The 17,370-nt window shown below is 44.0% G+C and overlaps 2 protein-coding genes across 2 annotated transcripts; both read right to left on the bottom strand.

Moving 5' to 3' along the window:
- Positions 1-296: 296 nt before the first annotated feature.
- Positions 297-1,253, bottom strand: LOC139154022 (olfactory receptor 14A16-like). The gene has a single exon (XM_070728450.1). It carries the CDS (start codon positions 1,251-1,253, stop codon positions 297-299), a length of 957 nt encoding a protein of 318 aa, XP_070584551.1.
- Positions 1,254-13,558: 12,305 nt separating this feature from the next.
- On the bottom strand, positions 13,559-14,515 carry LOC139154023 (olfactory receptor 14A16-like). Its single transcript, XM_070728451.1, has one exon. It carries the CDS (start codon positions 14,513-14,515, stop codon positions 13,559-13,561), a length of 957 nt encoding a protein of 318 aa, XP_070584552.1.
- Positions 14,516-17,370: the final 2,855 nt, after the last annotated feature.

The raw sequence follows: 17,370 nt of genomic DNA on the forward strand, positions 1-17,370 counted from the left end.
CAAAAACTAAGCACACCCTACCCCCCAAAAAAATTCTTGTAGAGAGAACACCTGAAATGATGAAAAGTCATAAAATTTCAAGTTTCAGAAATGCAGGGAAAATTTTTTACAGGGTCTCAAACTTCGATTTCGTGTTGCACAGACTCAAACAGGGCAGCAGGGTTAAAAATGTCCCTTTATCTGTCTTTCAATATATATTATTTATATATTGTTGAACAAAAGTGACTTTGATTGTAAAAGGTTCAGTGTGAAAATATCTTCTTATTACCAACAGTATTTCTACACAAACATTGTGGTTATGCATGTGAAAGATTAAGGCTTACAGCATGGGGAAGTTTTTTTCCCCTGAAAAATCTCCAGGCAATGAGTTTCCAAAGTCCTTGCTTTATATCTTTATTCCTCATACTATATATCACTGGATTCATGCATGGTGGCACCACAGAGTAGGCTATAGCAGCCACTAAATCCATCTGGGATGGAGTCCTGTTAATTGGCCGAAAATAAGCAAATGAGCCAAAAAAGAAGAACAGGGAAACCACAATTAGATGAGGCAAGCAGGTAGAGAAGGCCTTCTGCCTAACTTTTACAGATGAAATTTTTATTATTGCTTTGAAGATCTGTCCATAAGTAGTAACAATGAAAACAAAACAAGCAAAATATAAACTGGCAGTGAGAACAATAGCCCCAATTTCAATGAGATACATATCAGAGCAAGAGAGCCTGAGAATTTCTGGAATATCACAGAAGAACTGGTTGATCACATTGGAGCAAAAGGTGTTTGCAAATGTGGCACCAGTGTGCAGTATTGCTGTTAGAATGCCACCCATCCAGGCACAGCTTGCCATTTGGATACATCTGGATCTGTCCATTAAAGTTTCATATTGAAGTGGATGACAAATAGCAACATAACGATCGTAGGCCATAACTGTCAATAAAAAGAATTCAGATGCTGCAAAGAGAGCATAGGAGAACATTTGGGCAGCACAATGAGAATAGAGGATTATCTTTGTTTTCATTAAGGAATTGGCTATGACTTTGGGGATGATGACTGTCACCTGTCCCAGGTCAACAATTGATAGATTTAGGACAAAAAAATACATTGGGATATGAAGATGAATATTTAGAATTATTGTGATGATGATGAGTATATTTCCCATCACACTTGAAATATAAATTAGAAAAAATACCAAAGCATAGAAATTCTGCCACTCTGGAACATCAAAGAAACCATCAAATAGAAAATACATTATCATGCTTTCATTGGACATTTTTAATGAAAAAAATATACCTTGTACCTTTTAGTGGCATAGTTTCTTCTCAAAAATCAATTTTAGAGAAGAAGATCAATTGACATTAATAAAATAGAAAAAGAAGGATGATGTAGATGAGATTGAAAACAGGAAAGCAGTACTACGGAGTTTGGCTTCTATTTAATCCTCATTTAGCTGAGAACAAACTGGCTGATTTCAATTGGATTTAATCAATGGAAATCTATAAGAAGTTGATGAAATCATAGATTGAAATATTTGGAGTTTCTTCCTAGATGAATTGCATCATGTTGATTATATGCATGCACATATGCACGTAAAATAGAAACAAATGTACATAAAAAGTTTAATGTCCAGAGGGCAATAAAAATAAAATATTAACAAAGATTTTAAAGTTTGTTTTGTCTGCTAAATGCATCTAGATAAAATATAGACAAGTATGGAAGGTTTGGATTTTGGATACCTGGTTTGTAACATTTGACCATATAAAATGATTGAGAAAAAGAATCACATGCAAAGTTTACAGAGTAAATGAGATACAACAAGAATGCTTTCTTAAGATAATGAAATCTGTTTTCCTTCTATAATGGAATACATAAAATCATACATACTTTAATGCAGAAGCAGAAATTTTTTGCATGTTATACATTTTGCAGGTAAGGAAGTTATATGTTTAAAGAATTACAGGCTTAGAGTTTATGTCAGTTCTGTGTCAGTATCCCTGGAGGGCACTTTGTGACACATCCCTGGTGTAGTTCAATTTAGCTAAAGAACTTTAGGTAGATTGTTGAACTGTGTATTTGTTCCAATTTTAAACTCATGTAAAATGCTCAGTGGGTAAAGTGAATTTATTAATTTCCATATAATCTATTTGGGAAGTTGGTTGTGCTAGTAAAATAGGGAGTCAGAATCAGAATAGATATGGAAAAGAATATTGGAGGTCTTCTAATCTAACCCATTGTTGAAGCAGGAGACCTTATACTATTTCAGATATGAGTTAGGTACAGGTAGGAGTTGGAAAATAATGTACAGTATGCCCTTATCTGAACTCAATGGAAAAAAGGAAATGCACTTATTTCCCGTATATACTCGACTATAAGTCGCTCCGTTTATAAGTCGAGGCACCTACTTTTGCCACAAAAACTGGGAAAATTTATTGACTCCAGTATAAGTCAAGGGTGGAAATTGCAGCGGCTACTGGCAACTTATAAAAATGGAAAACAATAAAATTACATCAATTGAGGCATCAGTAGATTAAATGTTTTAGAATATTTACTGTATTTCAAAAAACCCAAGTAAACTAGCTCTGTAAGTTTAAAAGAGGGTAAACAGGTATATGTCCCCCAAAGGCAGGTATAGGCAAAAAAAATGCAAGTACTTACCAATGTTCCCTCTAATTTTTTTTAGGTGTGGGCAGAAAAGTATAGTGTCTGAGCGGCATTCCCTTTGGGACTGGGCGGCATAGATAGATAGATTAGATAGATGGATGAATGAATGGATGGATGGATGTATAGGTAGGTAGGTAGGTAGATAGATAGATAGCTAGGTAGCTAGGTAGATGATAGATAGATAGATAGATAGATAGATAGATAGATAGATGATAGATAGATAGATAAATTGAGCCATTTCCAAAAACAGGTGAGGGCTGGGTTTTTTTTCCCCTCTGCTATTGTTTGGGTGCTTTTTACCATATGCTTTACCGGTAAATCAAGAGTCACTTCTCTCTCTCTCTCTTTTGTTTCTCTCTCTTTCCTCTAATTCTCTGCCTCAATCATTTTCTCATTTCTTTCTTTTCTTCCCTTTTTGCTCTCATTTCTCCCTCTCTCTCTCTCTCTCTTCCTTCCTCTCTCTTCTCTCTCTCTTGCTTTCTCTCTTTCTCCCCTCTCTTGCCCCCATTCTCTCTCCCCCTCTTTCCCCCTCTCTTTTCCCCTCTTTCTCTCTCTCCCCCTCTTTCTCCTCTCTCTTGCCCCCTCTTTCTCTCTCACCCTCTTTCTCCCCTCTCTTGCCCCCTCTTTCTCTCTCACCCTCTTTCTCCCCTCTCTTGCCCCCTCTTTCTCTCTCCACCCTCTTGCCCCATTTCTCTCTCCCACCTTTCCCTCTCCCCCCTCTTGCCCCCTCTTTCTCTTTCCAGCCTCTTCCTACCTGTTTAACAGTGGCTGGCTCCGTCTTGATGCAGGCTGCCACTGTCTTGTATCGGGATTGGGTGGCGGAGGGGACCCGGCGGTGGGCATCCCCCAGCGCAGCAGTGGGAGAGGAAGCAAAGCTTGTGCTTCAGCCACACCAGGGAAGAGTGGGCAGAGTGGGCCGAGGCCAGGTCCGTCGCCCCCGACTGCAGGGGGAAGCCCCAGCATGGCAGTGGGGGAGGAGGAGGCGAAGCCAGCTGCCCGGGGAAGTGACGAGTTTGAAAAGCACGCCCATGGAAGTCTTGTACTGGGATTGGGTGGCGGAGGAGACCCGGTGGCGAAAAGCCCCCAGCGTGGCAGCGGGAGAGGAAGTGGACAAGGCTATTGAAGCTGTAAGCTCCGCCACCTGTTTACTGGATCTATGTCCATCTTGATTGGTTTTGGATGGTCGAGAGGTAACACGGAGCTGGGTCCAGGAGATTGTCAACGCCTTCTTGGGGAGGGGGTCCTTTCTGGCTCCTTATAAGGAGGCACTTGTGCGCCCCCTCCTCAAGAAGCCCTCCCTGGACCCAGCCGTGCTAAATAACTACTGTTCAGTCTCCAACCTTCCCTTTATGGGGAAGGTTGTTGAGAAGGTGGTGGTGCTTCAATTCCAGCGGTCCTTGGAAGAAGCCAATTATCTAGGTCCTCAACAGTCTGGATTCAGGCCTGGTTACAGCACGGAAACTGCTTTGGTTGCATTGATGGATGATCTCTGGCGGGCCCGGGACAGGGGCTTGTCCTCTGTCCTGGTGCTTCTTGACCTCTCAGTGGCTTTCGATACCATCGACCATGGTATCCTTCTGCGCTGGCTAGAGGGGTTGGGAGTGGGAGGCACTGTTCTTCAGTGGTTCTCCTCCTACCTCTCCGGTCGGTCACAGTTGGTGTTAGTGGGGGTCAGAGGTTGACCTCTAGGTCTCTCCCTTGTGGGGTACCTCAGGGGTCGGTCCTCTCCCCCCTGCTATTTAATATCTATATGAAACCACTGGGTGAGATCATCCAAGGGCATGGGGTGAGGTATCATCAATATGCCGATGATACCCAGTTATACATCTCCATCCCATGTCCAGTCAACGAAGCAGTGGAAGTGATGTGCCAGTGCCTGGAGGCTGTTGGGGCCTGGATGGGTGTCAACAAACTCAAACTCAACCCAGACAAGACGGAGTGGCTGTGGGTCCTGCCTCCCAAGGACAATTCCATCTGTCCGTCCATTACTCTGGGGGGAGAATCATTGACCCCCTCAGAGAGGGTTTGCAACTTGGGCATCCTCCTCAATCCACAGCTCACATTAGAGAAACACCTTTCAGCTGTGGCGAGGGGGGCGTTCGCCCAGGTTCGCCTGGTGCACCAGTTGCGACCCTATTTGGACCGGGAGTCACTACTCTCAGTCACTCATGCCCTCATCACCTCGAGGCTCGACTTCTGTAATGCTCTCTACATGGGGCTACCTTTGAAAAGTGTTCGGAAACTTCAGATTGTTCAGAATGCAGCTGCGAGACCAATCATGGGCTTCCCCAAATATGCCCATGTTTCTCCAACACTCTGCAGTCTGCATTGGTTGCTGATCAGTTTCCGGTCACAATTCAAAGTGTTGGTTATGACCTATAAAGCCCTTCATGACACCGGGCCAGAATATCTCAGGGACCGCCTTCTGCCGCACGAATCTCAGCGACCAGTTAGGTCCCACAGAGTGGGTCTTCTCCAGGTCCTGTCAACCAAACAATGTCGCTTGTCAGGGCCCAGAGGAAGAGCCTTCTCTGTGGCGGCCCCGACCCTCTGGAACCAACTCCCCCCAGAGATTAGAATTGCCCCTACCCACCTTGCCTTTCGTAAGCTGCTTAAAACCCACCTCTGCTGCCAGGCATGGGGGAACTAAGATACACTTTCCCCCTAGGCCTTCACAATTTAATGTATGGTATGTTTGTATGTATGATTGGTCTTTATATAATGGGTTTTTAACTGCTTTTTTAGTATTGGATTTTGTTGTATTGTTTCACCGCTGTTGTTAGCCGCCCCGAGTCTGCGGAGAGGGGTGGCATACAAATCCAATAAATAGTAATAATAATAATAATAATAATAATAATAATAATAATAATAATAATAATAATAATACAGTGGAACCCCGACATACGACATTAATTGGTTCCGGAAGGAACCTCATATGTCGAAGAGCTCGTAGGTCGAAGCATTGTTTCCCATAGGAAACAATGCAAAAGTGATTAATGCGTGCAAGCGCGAGGGCTGAGGGGAAAAGACGTCGGCTGAGGGGTGCCCGGTGCTTCGGAGCCGGCATGGGGGGGCTTTCCATGCCGGCTGCGATCTTTTTAAACAGACGCACCGATTCTCCGCTCACCCGGAGTGAGCTGCGAATCGGCTCGTCTGTTTAAACAGATCGCAGCCGGCATGGAACATCCCCCCGTGCCGGCAGCGATGTTTTTAAACAGACGCGACGATTCGCAACTCACTCCGGGTGAGCGGAGAATCGGCGCGTCTGTTTAAAAACATCGCTGCCGGCACGGGGGGATGTTCCATGCCGGCTGCGATCTTTTTAAACAGACGCACCGATTCTCCGCTCACCCGGAGTGAGCTGCGAATCGGCGCGTCTGTTTAAACAGATCGCAGCCGGCATGGAACATCCCCCCGTGCCGGCAGCGATGTTTTTAAACAGACGCGCCGATTCGCAACTCACTCCGGGTGAGCGGAGAATCGGTGCGTCTGTTTAAAAACATCGCTGCCGGCACGGGGGGATGTTCCATGCCGGCAGCGATCTTTTTAAACAGACGCACCGATTCTCCGCTCACCCGGAGTGAGCTGCGAATCGGCGCGTCTGTTTAAACAGATCGCAGTCGGCATGGAACATCCCCCCGTGCCAGCAGCGATGTTTTTAAACAGACGCGCCGATTCGCAACTCACTCCGGGTGAGCGGAGAATCGGCGCGTCTGTTTAAAAACATCGCTGCCGGCACGGGGGGATGTTCCATGCCGGCTGCGATCTTTTTAAACAGACGCACCGATTCTCCGCTCACCCGGAGTGAGCTGCGAATCGGCGCGTCTGTTTAAACAGATCACAGCCGGCATGGAACATCCCCCCGTGCCGGCAGCGATGTTTTTAAACAGACGCGCCGATTCGCAACTCACTCCGGGTGAGCGGAGAATCGGTGCGTCTGTTTAAAAACATCGCTGCCGGCACGGGGGGATGTTCCATGCCGGCAGCGATGTTTTTAAACAGACGCGCCGATTCTCCGCTCACCCGGAGTGAGCTGCGAATCGGCGCATCTGTTTAAACAGATCGCAGCCGGCATGGAACATCCCCCCGTGCCGGCAGCGATGTTTTTAAACAAACGCGCTGATTCTCCGCTTTTAGCAGTGAGCGGAGAATCGGCGCGCGCGCCTGTCTGAAAAGATCGCTGCCGGTCCGGTGGGGTTTTGCAGCAACCTCCGAGCCCAGGTTGCTCGGAGGTTGCTGCAAAACTCCACCAGACCGGCGGCTATCTTTTCAGACAGGCGCGCTTTCTCGAAAGGGTGGAGAAAGCCCTCTCTCGCAGCCTCCTGGCTGGGAGCACTTTCGCTGCGAGAGAGGGCTCCGTCCCTTTCGGGAAAGCCCTCTCTCGCAGCGAAAGTGCTCCCAGCCAGGGAGAGCGTTCAGATCCCCCCACCCCCAGCAGAAAGCATTCAGATCCCCCCACCCCCAGCAGAAAGCATTCAGATCCCCCCACTCCCAGCAGAAAGCATTCAGATCCCCCCACCCCCAGCAGAAAGCATTCAGATCCCCCCACCCCCAGCAGAAGCCAAGGACTCACCAAGCGAGAAGAGCCAGGCTGGTTTGCTTTGCTTCCTTCCCCTGCAGAGCCGAATAAAGCGTCACGCCCCCCTGACGCTTTTGGCGGCAAAAGAGCCCAGCGTCGCTTGGGAAGCCGCCGAAAGCGTCAGAGGGGCGGGACGCTTTATTCGGCTCTGCAGGGGAAGGAAGCAAAGCAAGCCAGCCCGGCTCTTCTCGGCTCGTATCCCGAATGTGAGCTCGGGAGTCGAGCAAAAATTTCTCTACTCTCCCAGCTCGTATCTCGAGTTGCTCGCAAGTAGAGCTGCTCGTAGGTCGGGGTGCCACTGTAATAATAGCAAGCGAAGCTTGTGCTTCGGCCACACCAGGGCAGAGTGGGCCAAGGCTGGGCCCGTCAGCCCCAGCACAGCAGCGGGGAAGGAGGAGGCAAAGCCAGCTGCCCAGGGAATTGATGTGTTTGAAAAGCGTGCCACTTTCCTAGGCGCACTTTTCAAACACGTCACTTTCCCAGGCAGCCGGCTTCGCCACCTCCTCCCCCACTGCCACGCTGGGGCTGACCCCTGAAGCTGGGGGCAATGGGTCCAGCCTTGGCCCACTGTGCCCCAGTGTGGCCGAAGTGCAAGCTTTGCTTCCTCTCCTGCCGCCGTGCTGGGGGCTGCCCGCCGCCGAGTCCCCTCCACCACCCAATCCCAGTACAAGACGGCAGTGGCCCGTATCAAGACAGAGCCGGCCTCCATTAAATAGGTAGGAAGAGAGGGGAAAGAGAAAGAGGGGGCAAGAGAAAGGGGGCAAGAAGGGGGAGAGACGTCAGCTTAAAGCCCCACAGAGCCGCCACCACCGCCTTCCCGCTTCTGTCCCAGTGCCTGATGGATGCCGGCATCTTTTCCTGAATGGGCAGGGCCAAAGTGGAATGGGGAGCACACAGTTTTTCAAATGTAGAAAAACCTTGTCACTCCCCGGCCCCAGCTCTGATGCCTGTCTGGCTGGGCAGCCTTGGAAAAGGCTGCAAGGGGGGGTATTTTTCTGTGCATGCGCACCTTAGAGGGAACATTGGTACTTACCCTGCTGCTCCTGCTGTTTTTTTCTCGCCACCGCCCCCCCACCTCAGCGGCTTTTTTCCCCTCTCGCGTGCAAGCAAAGGAGAACATTTCAACCATTCCAACGGCGCATCAAGGTCATGGCCACCCAAGGGAAAGACCAACACTTGGGGGCTACCACCATGTGGTGCTCGCCCAACAGCGAGGGGAGGAACCCCTCTCAACAGAGACCTCCATGGCCTCGCCAGACAACATTGGCCCAATGACCCAGCGACAGCTGCGCCCTGATGGAAGCTCTCCTTTTGGCGCATTTAGTTAAGACTGACATTTCCTCTTTTCTCATACTTAAAATACAAAATTTTAAGTTTCATTTTTTGGGGGGTAATTTATGAAACACAACATTTTAACAAGTTACTCTGCTAACAAGTAAATCTGTTAACATCCATATTTTAAAATTTTATTTATTTATTTTTTAGTATTTCATAGTGGTGTCGAACTAATACAGTAATGCAGTAGGCAGACATTGATGATGTACTTCTGGCATATCTCAATATGACAAAAACATTCAATTTCTTTGTTTAAATTAAGAACATGGCAATGTTCATTTGTGACTTATACATTCTGATAGGTTTATTATTTTTTATTGTGAAAAAAAAGTAAGAATGATTATAAACATGTGAACAAAATCATTAAAGAAATACATATGTTGTAAAATCATATACAAGTTCTCAAGGACTCTCATTATATTAGAACACTTATTTATAGATTTGTATTGATACAGTTCTAAGTACAGAAATATATTCCTTGCAATCTGTGTGATTCAAACTGAAAATTCTTTATTTTAATTGCTTATATTTGGTCAATTTGAAAACTTTCCCTTGGAAACTAGGTTGAACATTTCAGCACACAATGAAATGAAAATTGAAATAAAAAATAATGCTTATTGGTTTATTTTGCTCATAAAAGCCCCCCCCTTTGTGAATTATTTTTCAATTTATAGATAGTTTTGCCTGCAAACAACGTACAATTTTACTAAATTTGGTGTGAAATTACTAGTTTGAACATTTCTGAACATAATGATATGAAAATTGAACTGAAAAAAATGATGCTTATTTGTTTATTTTGCTCATAAAAGGTCCATCCCCCCATTTTTTCAAGCATGTCACTTTATAATTTTTTCTAGGCCCCTAATTCCAAATATTTTCAATAACTTTGGCATTGAATTACCAGTTTGAACATTTCTGAATATAATGAAATGAAAATTGAACTGAAAACATTGATGCTTATTTGTTCATTTTGCACATAAAAGTCCCACCCCACTGTGTTCAATTATTTCAATTTATTTATTTATTTATTAAATTTGTATGCCGCCCCTCTCCGTAGACTCGGGGGGGGGGGGGGCTCACAAGAGTAATAGAAACAATAATGTACAATACAAATCTAATAAAAATCTAAAGCTAAAAACCCATAATTTAAGAAACATGCACACAGCATACCATACATAAACAATATAGGCCTGGGGAAGTTATCTCAGTTCCCCCATGCCTGACGGCAGAGGTGGGTTTTAAGAAGTTTACAAAAGGCAAGGAGGCTGGGGTAGTTCTAATGTCAGTGGGGAGCTGGTTCCAGAGGGTCGGGGCTGCCACAGAGAAGGCTCTTCTTGTGGGACCTGCCAAACGACATTGTTTAGTCGACGGGACCCGGAGAAGGCCAACTCTGTGGGACCTAATCGGTCACTGGGATTCATGCAGCAGAAGGCGGTCCCAGAGATATTCTGGTCCGATGCTATGAAGGGCTTTATAGGTCATAACCAACACTTTGAATTGTGACCGGAAATTGATTGGCAACCAATGCAGACTCCGGAGTGTTAGTGTAACATGAGCATACCTTGGGAAGCCCATGATTGCTCTCGTAGCTGCATTCTGCACGATCTGAACTTTCCGAACACTTTTCAAAGGTAGCCCCATGTAGAGAGCATTACAGTAGTCGAATCTTGAGGTGATGAGGGCATTAGTGACTGTGAGCAGTGAGTCCCGATCCAGATAGGACCACAACTGGTACACCAGGCAAACCTTGGCAAACGTCCCCCTCACCACAGCTAAAAAATGGCCCTCTAATGTGAGCTGTGGATTGAGGAGGATGCCCAAGTTGCGTACACTCTCTGAGGGGGTCAATATTTCCCCCCAGGGTTATGGATGGACAGATGGAATTGTCCTTGGGAGGCAGAACCCACAGCCACTCCGTCTTATCCGGGTTGAGTTTGAGTCTGTTGACACCCATCCAGATACACGCATCTTGCCGCCTTGAGTGCCACTTTGTAAGTCTTAATAAAAGCTCTTAAAAGTGTTCGATCGGATTCAGACTTACTCTTCCTCCATCGCTTCTCTAGACATCTCTTCTGGTGTTTCAACTCCCGGAGCTCCTAATTGAACCATGGAGCTCTACGGGGTCTAGTGCTGTGGAGAGGTCACAATGGCACAATCCAGTCCAGAGCCTCCACTGCAGCCTTGTTCAAGGCCTCAGCAAGATACTCCACTGAACTATGGATGAGTGCATCTGGAATAACCCCAAGCACCTTCTGAAAGCCCTCTGGGTCCATCAGGCGTCTGGGGCGGAACAACTTAATCAGTTCCGCCTCCTTGCGGGGAAGGATTGGAGCCAGGAAGTCAAGCCTTAGTAGAAAATGGTCTGACCATCACAAAGGCAACGCTTCTAAGTCCCTCAGTCTCAGACCATTACTCAATTTCTCACAGAGGAATATTATGTCGGTTGCGTGTCTCCCCTTGTGAGTCGGACCCTGTATTACTTGAGTCAGGTCCATGGCTGTCATGGTGGCCATGAACTCCTGTGCCAGTCCAGAGGTTTTGCCGAGTGACGGCATCTTAAAGTCCCCCAAGACAATAAGTCTGGGGAACCCCACCGCCAACCCAGCTACCTCCTCGAGTAGCACAGGCACAGCTTTTGACATGCAGCTGGGAGGCAGGTACGTAAGAAACAAGCCCACCTGAACCCCTAAGTCCAACTTCACCAGGAGGGACTTGCAGCCTGCAATCTCTGGAGCAACGAGTCTACGTAGGCAATAATAGCCACTCCCTTCCCCCTTCCCTGGGGTCGAGGTTGATGCCATATCTGAAACCCACCTGGGCAAATTTCAGAGAGAGGAACTCCTCCCTCCGTGCCCAGCCAGGTTTCAGTTACACATGCTAGGTTGGCCTCCTCATCCAGGATCAAATCCTGGATGAGGAGAGCTTTATTTACCACTGACCTGGCATTGAGGAGCAGCAACCTGAGCCCAGGGCCAGAATTACACTCATCACCAGTGCCCAGGGTTGAGCTCATGGAGCCAGAACAAGGGATCGTTATTAAGCAGTGATCGCTCATTCCCCTGGAACAGCTAACTCTGTGGCTCTTCCCATATCTGCCTCTCCCCAGCAACACTGGGATATTCCGATCCTCTGCCACACCAGAGATCGGTGCCCCCTCCCCTCCTGCCTCTCCCATGTCAGGTGGGCCGAATATATCATTCATACTATTTCCATTCATCTCATCCATGCCATAACCCCACCCACCCCAACCATCCCACTCATACCAATCATTCATCCCATACAAATTATTGCACCCACCCCAGTTATCCATTATTTAAAAAGCCCCCCCCAATTAGTTAAAAATGGATTAAATTAGCAATAATTAAAACACTAATAAAATATGTCACAAATATTTAAGATATAAAAATATACAATTCTTAATAAGTTAATTGTTAAGAAATATCAAAAATATCAAAAATATTAAAAATATTTTTTATACATGAATACATGAAGTATGCCATTAGTAAAACTATGCCCAGGGTAACCAATCCCTTATAGAGAACCATTAATAGAGGATAACGCGGGGGTCCCCTTTGTGGCTCATTTTTTTCTAATAGTTGTTTGATGATGATATACAAATTATGCTGTTAATTTCAAAATTACATACTTGTTTTTAGTAAAATGGATTTCTTTCATAAAATTAGTTGTCTGGCTATCGTGTCCTTGCTTTTCAAAAGGATATTCCAAATATTTCTAGCCAAATCTATATAAAAAGTGAAATTAATGGCACACAGCAAGGCGAAGGGGAGTGGCCCTTTTGTGAGCAAAATAAACAAATAAGCATCATTTTTTTTTTCAGTTCATTTCTATTTTTCTTATGATCAGGAATATTCAATTTAGTATATCAAAACTTTTGGGGGAAAATTCCTTAGAGATTTGTAGCCTAAAAATATATAAACTGACATGAAATGCTCAAAAAATGGGGGTGGGGTGGGGTGTTGATCAAAATCAAAATATAAGCATCATTTTTTCAGTTCAATTTTCATATCATTATGTTTAGAAATGTTCAAACTAGTTTCCCAATGAAAAAGGTTTTCAAAAAGACCAAATTTAAGTACCTTAAAAAATCATTTTGTTCCGGGTCGTATACGACCACAAACAGACTCAAAGTGAGGTTTCCCCCCCCAGAAAAATGTTAGCCCCCACCCCAAAAAATATTTTTATGATTATCAGATATGTTAAATTGAGTAAATCAATGCCTAAGATCTTAAAATATTTTGGATTTGGAGCCTAAAAAAACTTTAAAGTGAAAGTGGTTGCAAGCAGCCGGAGGGAGGCTTTATTTCTGATTTTAAAAAACCAATAAGCATCTTTTTTTTTCAGTTCATTTATATTTTTCTTATGATCAGGAATGTTCAAACTAGTAATCCCACACCGAATTTAGTAAAATTGTACACATTTTGCAGGCTAAACTATCTATAAATTGAAAGAAATTCACAAAAAAGAGGGCGGGCAGGATTTTATGAACAAAATAAACCAATAAGCATTGTTTTTTAATTTCAATTTTCATTTCATTATGTGCAGAAATGTTAAACCTAGTTTCCAAGGGAAAGAAGTTTTCAAATTGACCAAATATAAACACTTAAAATAAAGAATTTTTGGTGCGAGTCACACAGACTCATAAACAGTACAAGTGTGACTTTTTTTGCCCAGCAAAAACTAAGCACACCCTACCCCCCAAAAAAATTCTTGTAGAGAGAACACCTGAAATGATGAAAAGTCATAAAATTTCAAGTTTCAGAAATGCAGGGAAAATTTTTTACAGGGTCTCAAACTTCGATTTCGTGTTGCACAGACTCAAACAGGGCAGCAGGGTTAAAAATGTCCCTTTATCTGTCTTTCAATATATATTATTTATATATTGTTGAACAAAAGTGACTTTGATTGTAAAAGGTTCAGTGTGAAAATATCTTCTTATTACCAACAGTATTTCTACACAAACATTGTGGTTATGCATGTGAAAGATTAAGGCTTACAGCATGGGGAAGTTTTTTTCCCCTGAAAAATCTCCAGGCAATGAGTTTCCAAAGTCCTTGCTTTATATCTTTATTCCTCATACTATATATCACTGGATTCATGCATGGTGGCACCACAGAGTAGGCTATAGCAGCCACTAAATCCATCTGGGATGGAGTCCTGTTAATTGGCCGAAAATAAGCAAATGAGCCAAAAAAGAAGAACAGGGAAACCACAATTAGATGAGGCAAGCAGGTAGAGAAGGCCTTCTGCCTAACTTTTACAGATGAAATTTTTATTATTGCTTTGAAGATCTGTCCATAAGTAGTAACAATGAAAACAAAACAAGCAAAATATAAACTGGCAGTGAGAACAATAGCCCCAATTTCAATGAGATACATATCAGAGCAAGAGAGCCTGAGAATTTCTGGAATATCACAGAAGAACTGGTTGATCACATTGGAGCAAAAGGTGTTTGCAAATGTGGCACCAGTGTGCAGTATTGCTGTTAGAATGCCACCCATCCAGGCACAGCTTGCCATTTGGATACATCTGGATCTGTCCATTAAAGTTTCATATTGAAGTGGATGACAAATAGCAACATAACGATCGTAGGCCATAACTGTCAATAAAAAGAATTCAGATGCTGCAAAGAGAGCATAGGAGAACATTTGGGCAGCACAATGAGAATAGAGGATTATCTTTGTTTTCATTAAGGAATTGGCTATGACTTTGGGGATGATGACTGTCACCTGTCCCAGGTCAACAATTGATAGATTTAGGACAAAAAAATACATTGGGATATGAAGATGAATATTTAGAATTATTGTGATGATGATGAGTATATTTCCCATCACACTTGAAATATAAATTAGAAAAAATACCAAAGCATAGAAATTCTGCCACTCTGGAACATCAAAGAAACCATCAAATAGAAAAAACATTATCATGCTTTCATTGGACATTTTTAATGAAAAAAATATACCTTGTACCTTTTAGTGGCATAGTTTCTTCTCAAAAATCAATTTTAGAGAAGAAGATCAATTGACATTAATAAAATAGAAAAAGAAGGATGATGTAGATGAGATTGAAAACAGGAAAGCAGTACTACGGAGTTTGGCTTCTATTTAATCCTCATTTAGCTGAGAACAAACTGGCTGATTTCAATTGGATTTAATCAATGGAAATCTATAAGAAGTTGATGAAATCATAGATTGAAATATTTGGAGTTTCTTCCTAGATGAATTGCATCATGTTGATTATATGCATGCACATATGCACATAAAATAGAAACAAATGTACATAAAAAGTGTAATGTCCAGAGGGCAATAAAAATAAAATATTAACAAAGATTTTAAAGTTTGTTTTGTCTGCTAAATGCATCTAGATAAAATATAGACAAGTATGGAAGGTTTGGATTTTGGATACCTGGTTTGTAACATTTGACCATATAAAATGATTGAGAAAAAGAATCACATGCAAAGTTTACAGAGTAAATGAGATACAACAAGAATGCTTTCTTAAGATAATGAAATCTGTTTTCCTTCTATAATGGAATACATAAAATCATACATACTTTAATGCAGAAGCAGAAATTTTTTGCATGTTATACATTTTGCAGGTAAGGAAGTTATATGTTTAAAGAATTACAGGCTTAGAGTTTATGTCAGTTCTGTGTCAGTATCCCTGGAGGGCACTTTGTGACACATCCCTGGTGTAGTTCAATTTAGCTAAAGAACTTTAGGTAGATTGTTGAACTGTGTATTTGTTCCAATTTTAAACTCATGTAAAATGCTCAGTGGGTAAAGTGAATTTATTAATTTCCATATAATCTATTTGGGAAGTTGGTTGTGCTAGTAAAATAGGGAGTCAGAATCAGAATAGATATGGAAAAGAATATTGGAGGTCTTCTAATCTAACCCATTGTTGAAGCAGGAGACCTTATACTATTTCAGATATGAGTTAGGTACAGGTAGGAGTTGGAAAATAATGTACAGTATGCCCTTATCTGAACTCAATGGAAAAAAGGAAATGCACTTATTTCCCGTATATACTCGACTATAAGTCGCTCCGTTTATAAGTCGAGGCACCTACTTTTGCCACAAAAACTGGGAAAATTTATTGACTCCAGTATAAGTCAAGGGTGGAAATTGCAGCGGCTACTGGCAACTTATAAAAATGGAAAACAATAAAATTACATCAATTGAGGCATCAGTAGATTAAATGTTTTAGAATATTTATTTCAAAAAACCCAAGTAAACTAGCTCTGTAAGTTTAAAAGAGGGTAAACAGGTATATGTCCCCCAAAGGCAGGTATAGGCAAAAAAAATGCAAGTACTTACCAATGTTCCCTCTAATTTTTTTTAGGTGTGGGCAGAAAAGTATAGTGTCTGAGCGGCATTCCCTTTGGGACTGGGCGGCATAGATAGATAGATTAGATAGATGGATGAATGAATGGATGGATGGATGTATAGGTAGGTAGGTAGGTAGATAGATAGATAGCTAGGTAGCTAGGTAGATGATAGATAGATAGATAGATAGATAGATAGATAGATAGATAGATAGATAGATAGATAGATAGATAGATGATAGATAGATAGATAAATTGAGCCATTTCCAAAAACAGGTGAGGGCTGGGTTTTTTTTCCCCTCTGCTATTGTTTGGGTGCTTTTTACCATATGCTTTACCGGTAAATCAAGAGTCACTTCTCTCTCTCTCTCTTTTGTTTCTCTCTCTTTCCTCTAATTCTCTGCCTCAATCATTTTCTCATTTCTTTCTTTTCTTCCCTTTTTGCTCTCATTTCTCCCTCTCTCTCTCTCTCTCTTCCTTCCTCTCTCTTCTCTCTCTCTTGCTTTCTCTCTTTCTCCCCTCTCTTGCCCCCATTCTCTCTCCCCCTCTTTCCCCCTCTCTTTTCCCCTCTTTCTCTCTCTCCCCCTCTTTCTCCTCTCTCTTGCCCCCTCTTTCTCTCTCACCCTCTTTCTCCCCTCTCTTGCCCCCTCTTTCTCTCTCACCCTCTTTCTCCCCTCTCTTGCCCCCTCTTTCTCTCTCCACCCTCTTGCCCCATTTCTCTCTCCCACCTTTCCCTCTCCCCCCTCTTGCCCCCTCTTTCTCTTTCCAGCCTCTTCCTACCTGTTTAACAGTGGCTGGCTCCGTCTTGATGCAGGCTGCCACTGTCTTGTATCGGGATTGGGTGGCGGAGGGGACCCGGCGGTGGGCATCCCCCAGCGCAGCAGTGGGAGAGGAAGCAAAGCTTGTGCTTCAGCCACACCAGGGAAGAGTGGGCAGAGTGGGCCGAGGCCAGGTCCGTCGCCCCCGACTGCAGGGGGAAGCCCCAGCACGGCAGTGGGGGAGGAGGAGGCGAAGCCAGCTGCCCGGGGAAGTGACGAGTTTGAAAAGCACGCCCATGGAAGTCTTGTACTGGGATTGGGTGGCGGAGGAGACCCGGTGGCGAAAAGCCCCCAGCGTGGCAGCGGGAGAGGAAGTGGACAAGGCTATTGAAGCTGTAAGCTCTGCCACCTGTTTACTGGATCTATGTCCATCTTGATTGGTTTTGGATGGTCGAGAGGTAACACGGAGCTGGGTCCAGGAGATTGTCAACGCCTTCTTGGGGAGGGGGTCCTTTCTGGCTCCTTATAAGGAGGCACTTGTGCGCCCCCTCCTCAAGAAGCCCTCCCTGGACCCAGCCATGCTAAATAACTACTGTTCAGTCTCCAACCTTCCCTTTATGGGGAAGGTTGTTGAGAAGGTGGTGGTGCTTCAATTCCAGCGGTCCTTGGAAGAAGCCAATTATCTAGGTCCTCAACA

The sequence above is a fragment of the Erythrolamprus reginae genome, chromosome Z (genome assembly GCF_031021105.1).
Source record: "Erythrolamprus reginae isolate rEryReg1 chromosome Z, rEryReg1.hap1, whole genome shotgun sequence".
NCBI lineage: Eukaryota > Metazoa > Chordata > Lepidosauria > Squamata > Dipsadidae > Erythrolamprus > Erythrolamprus reginae.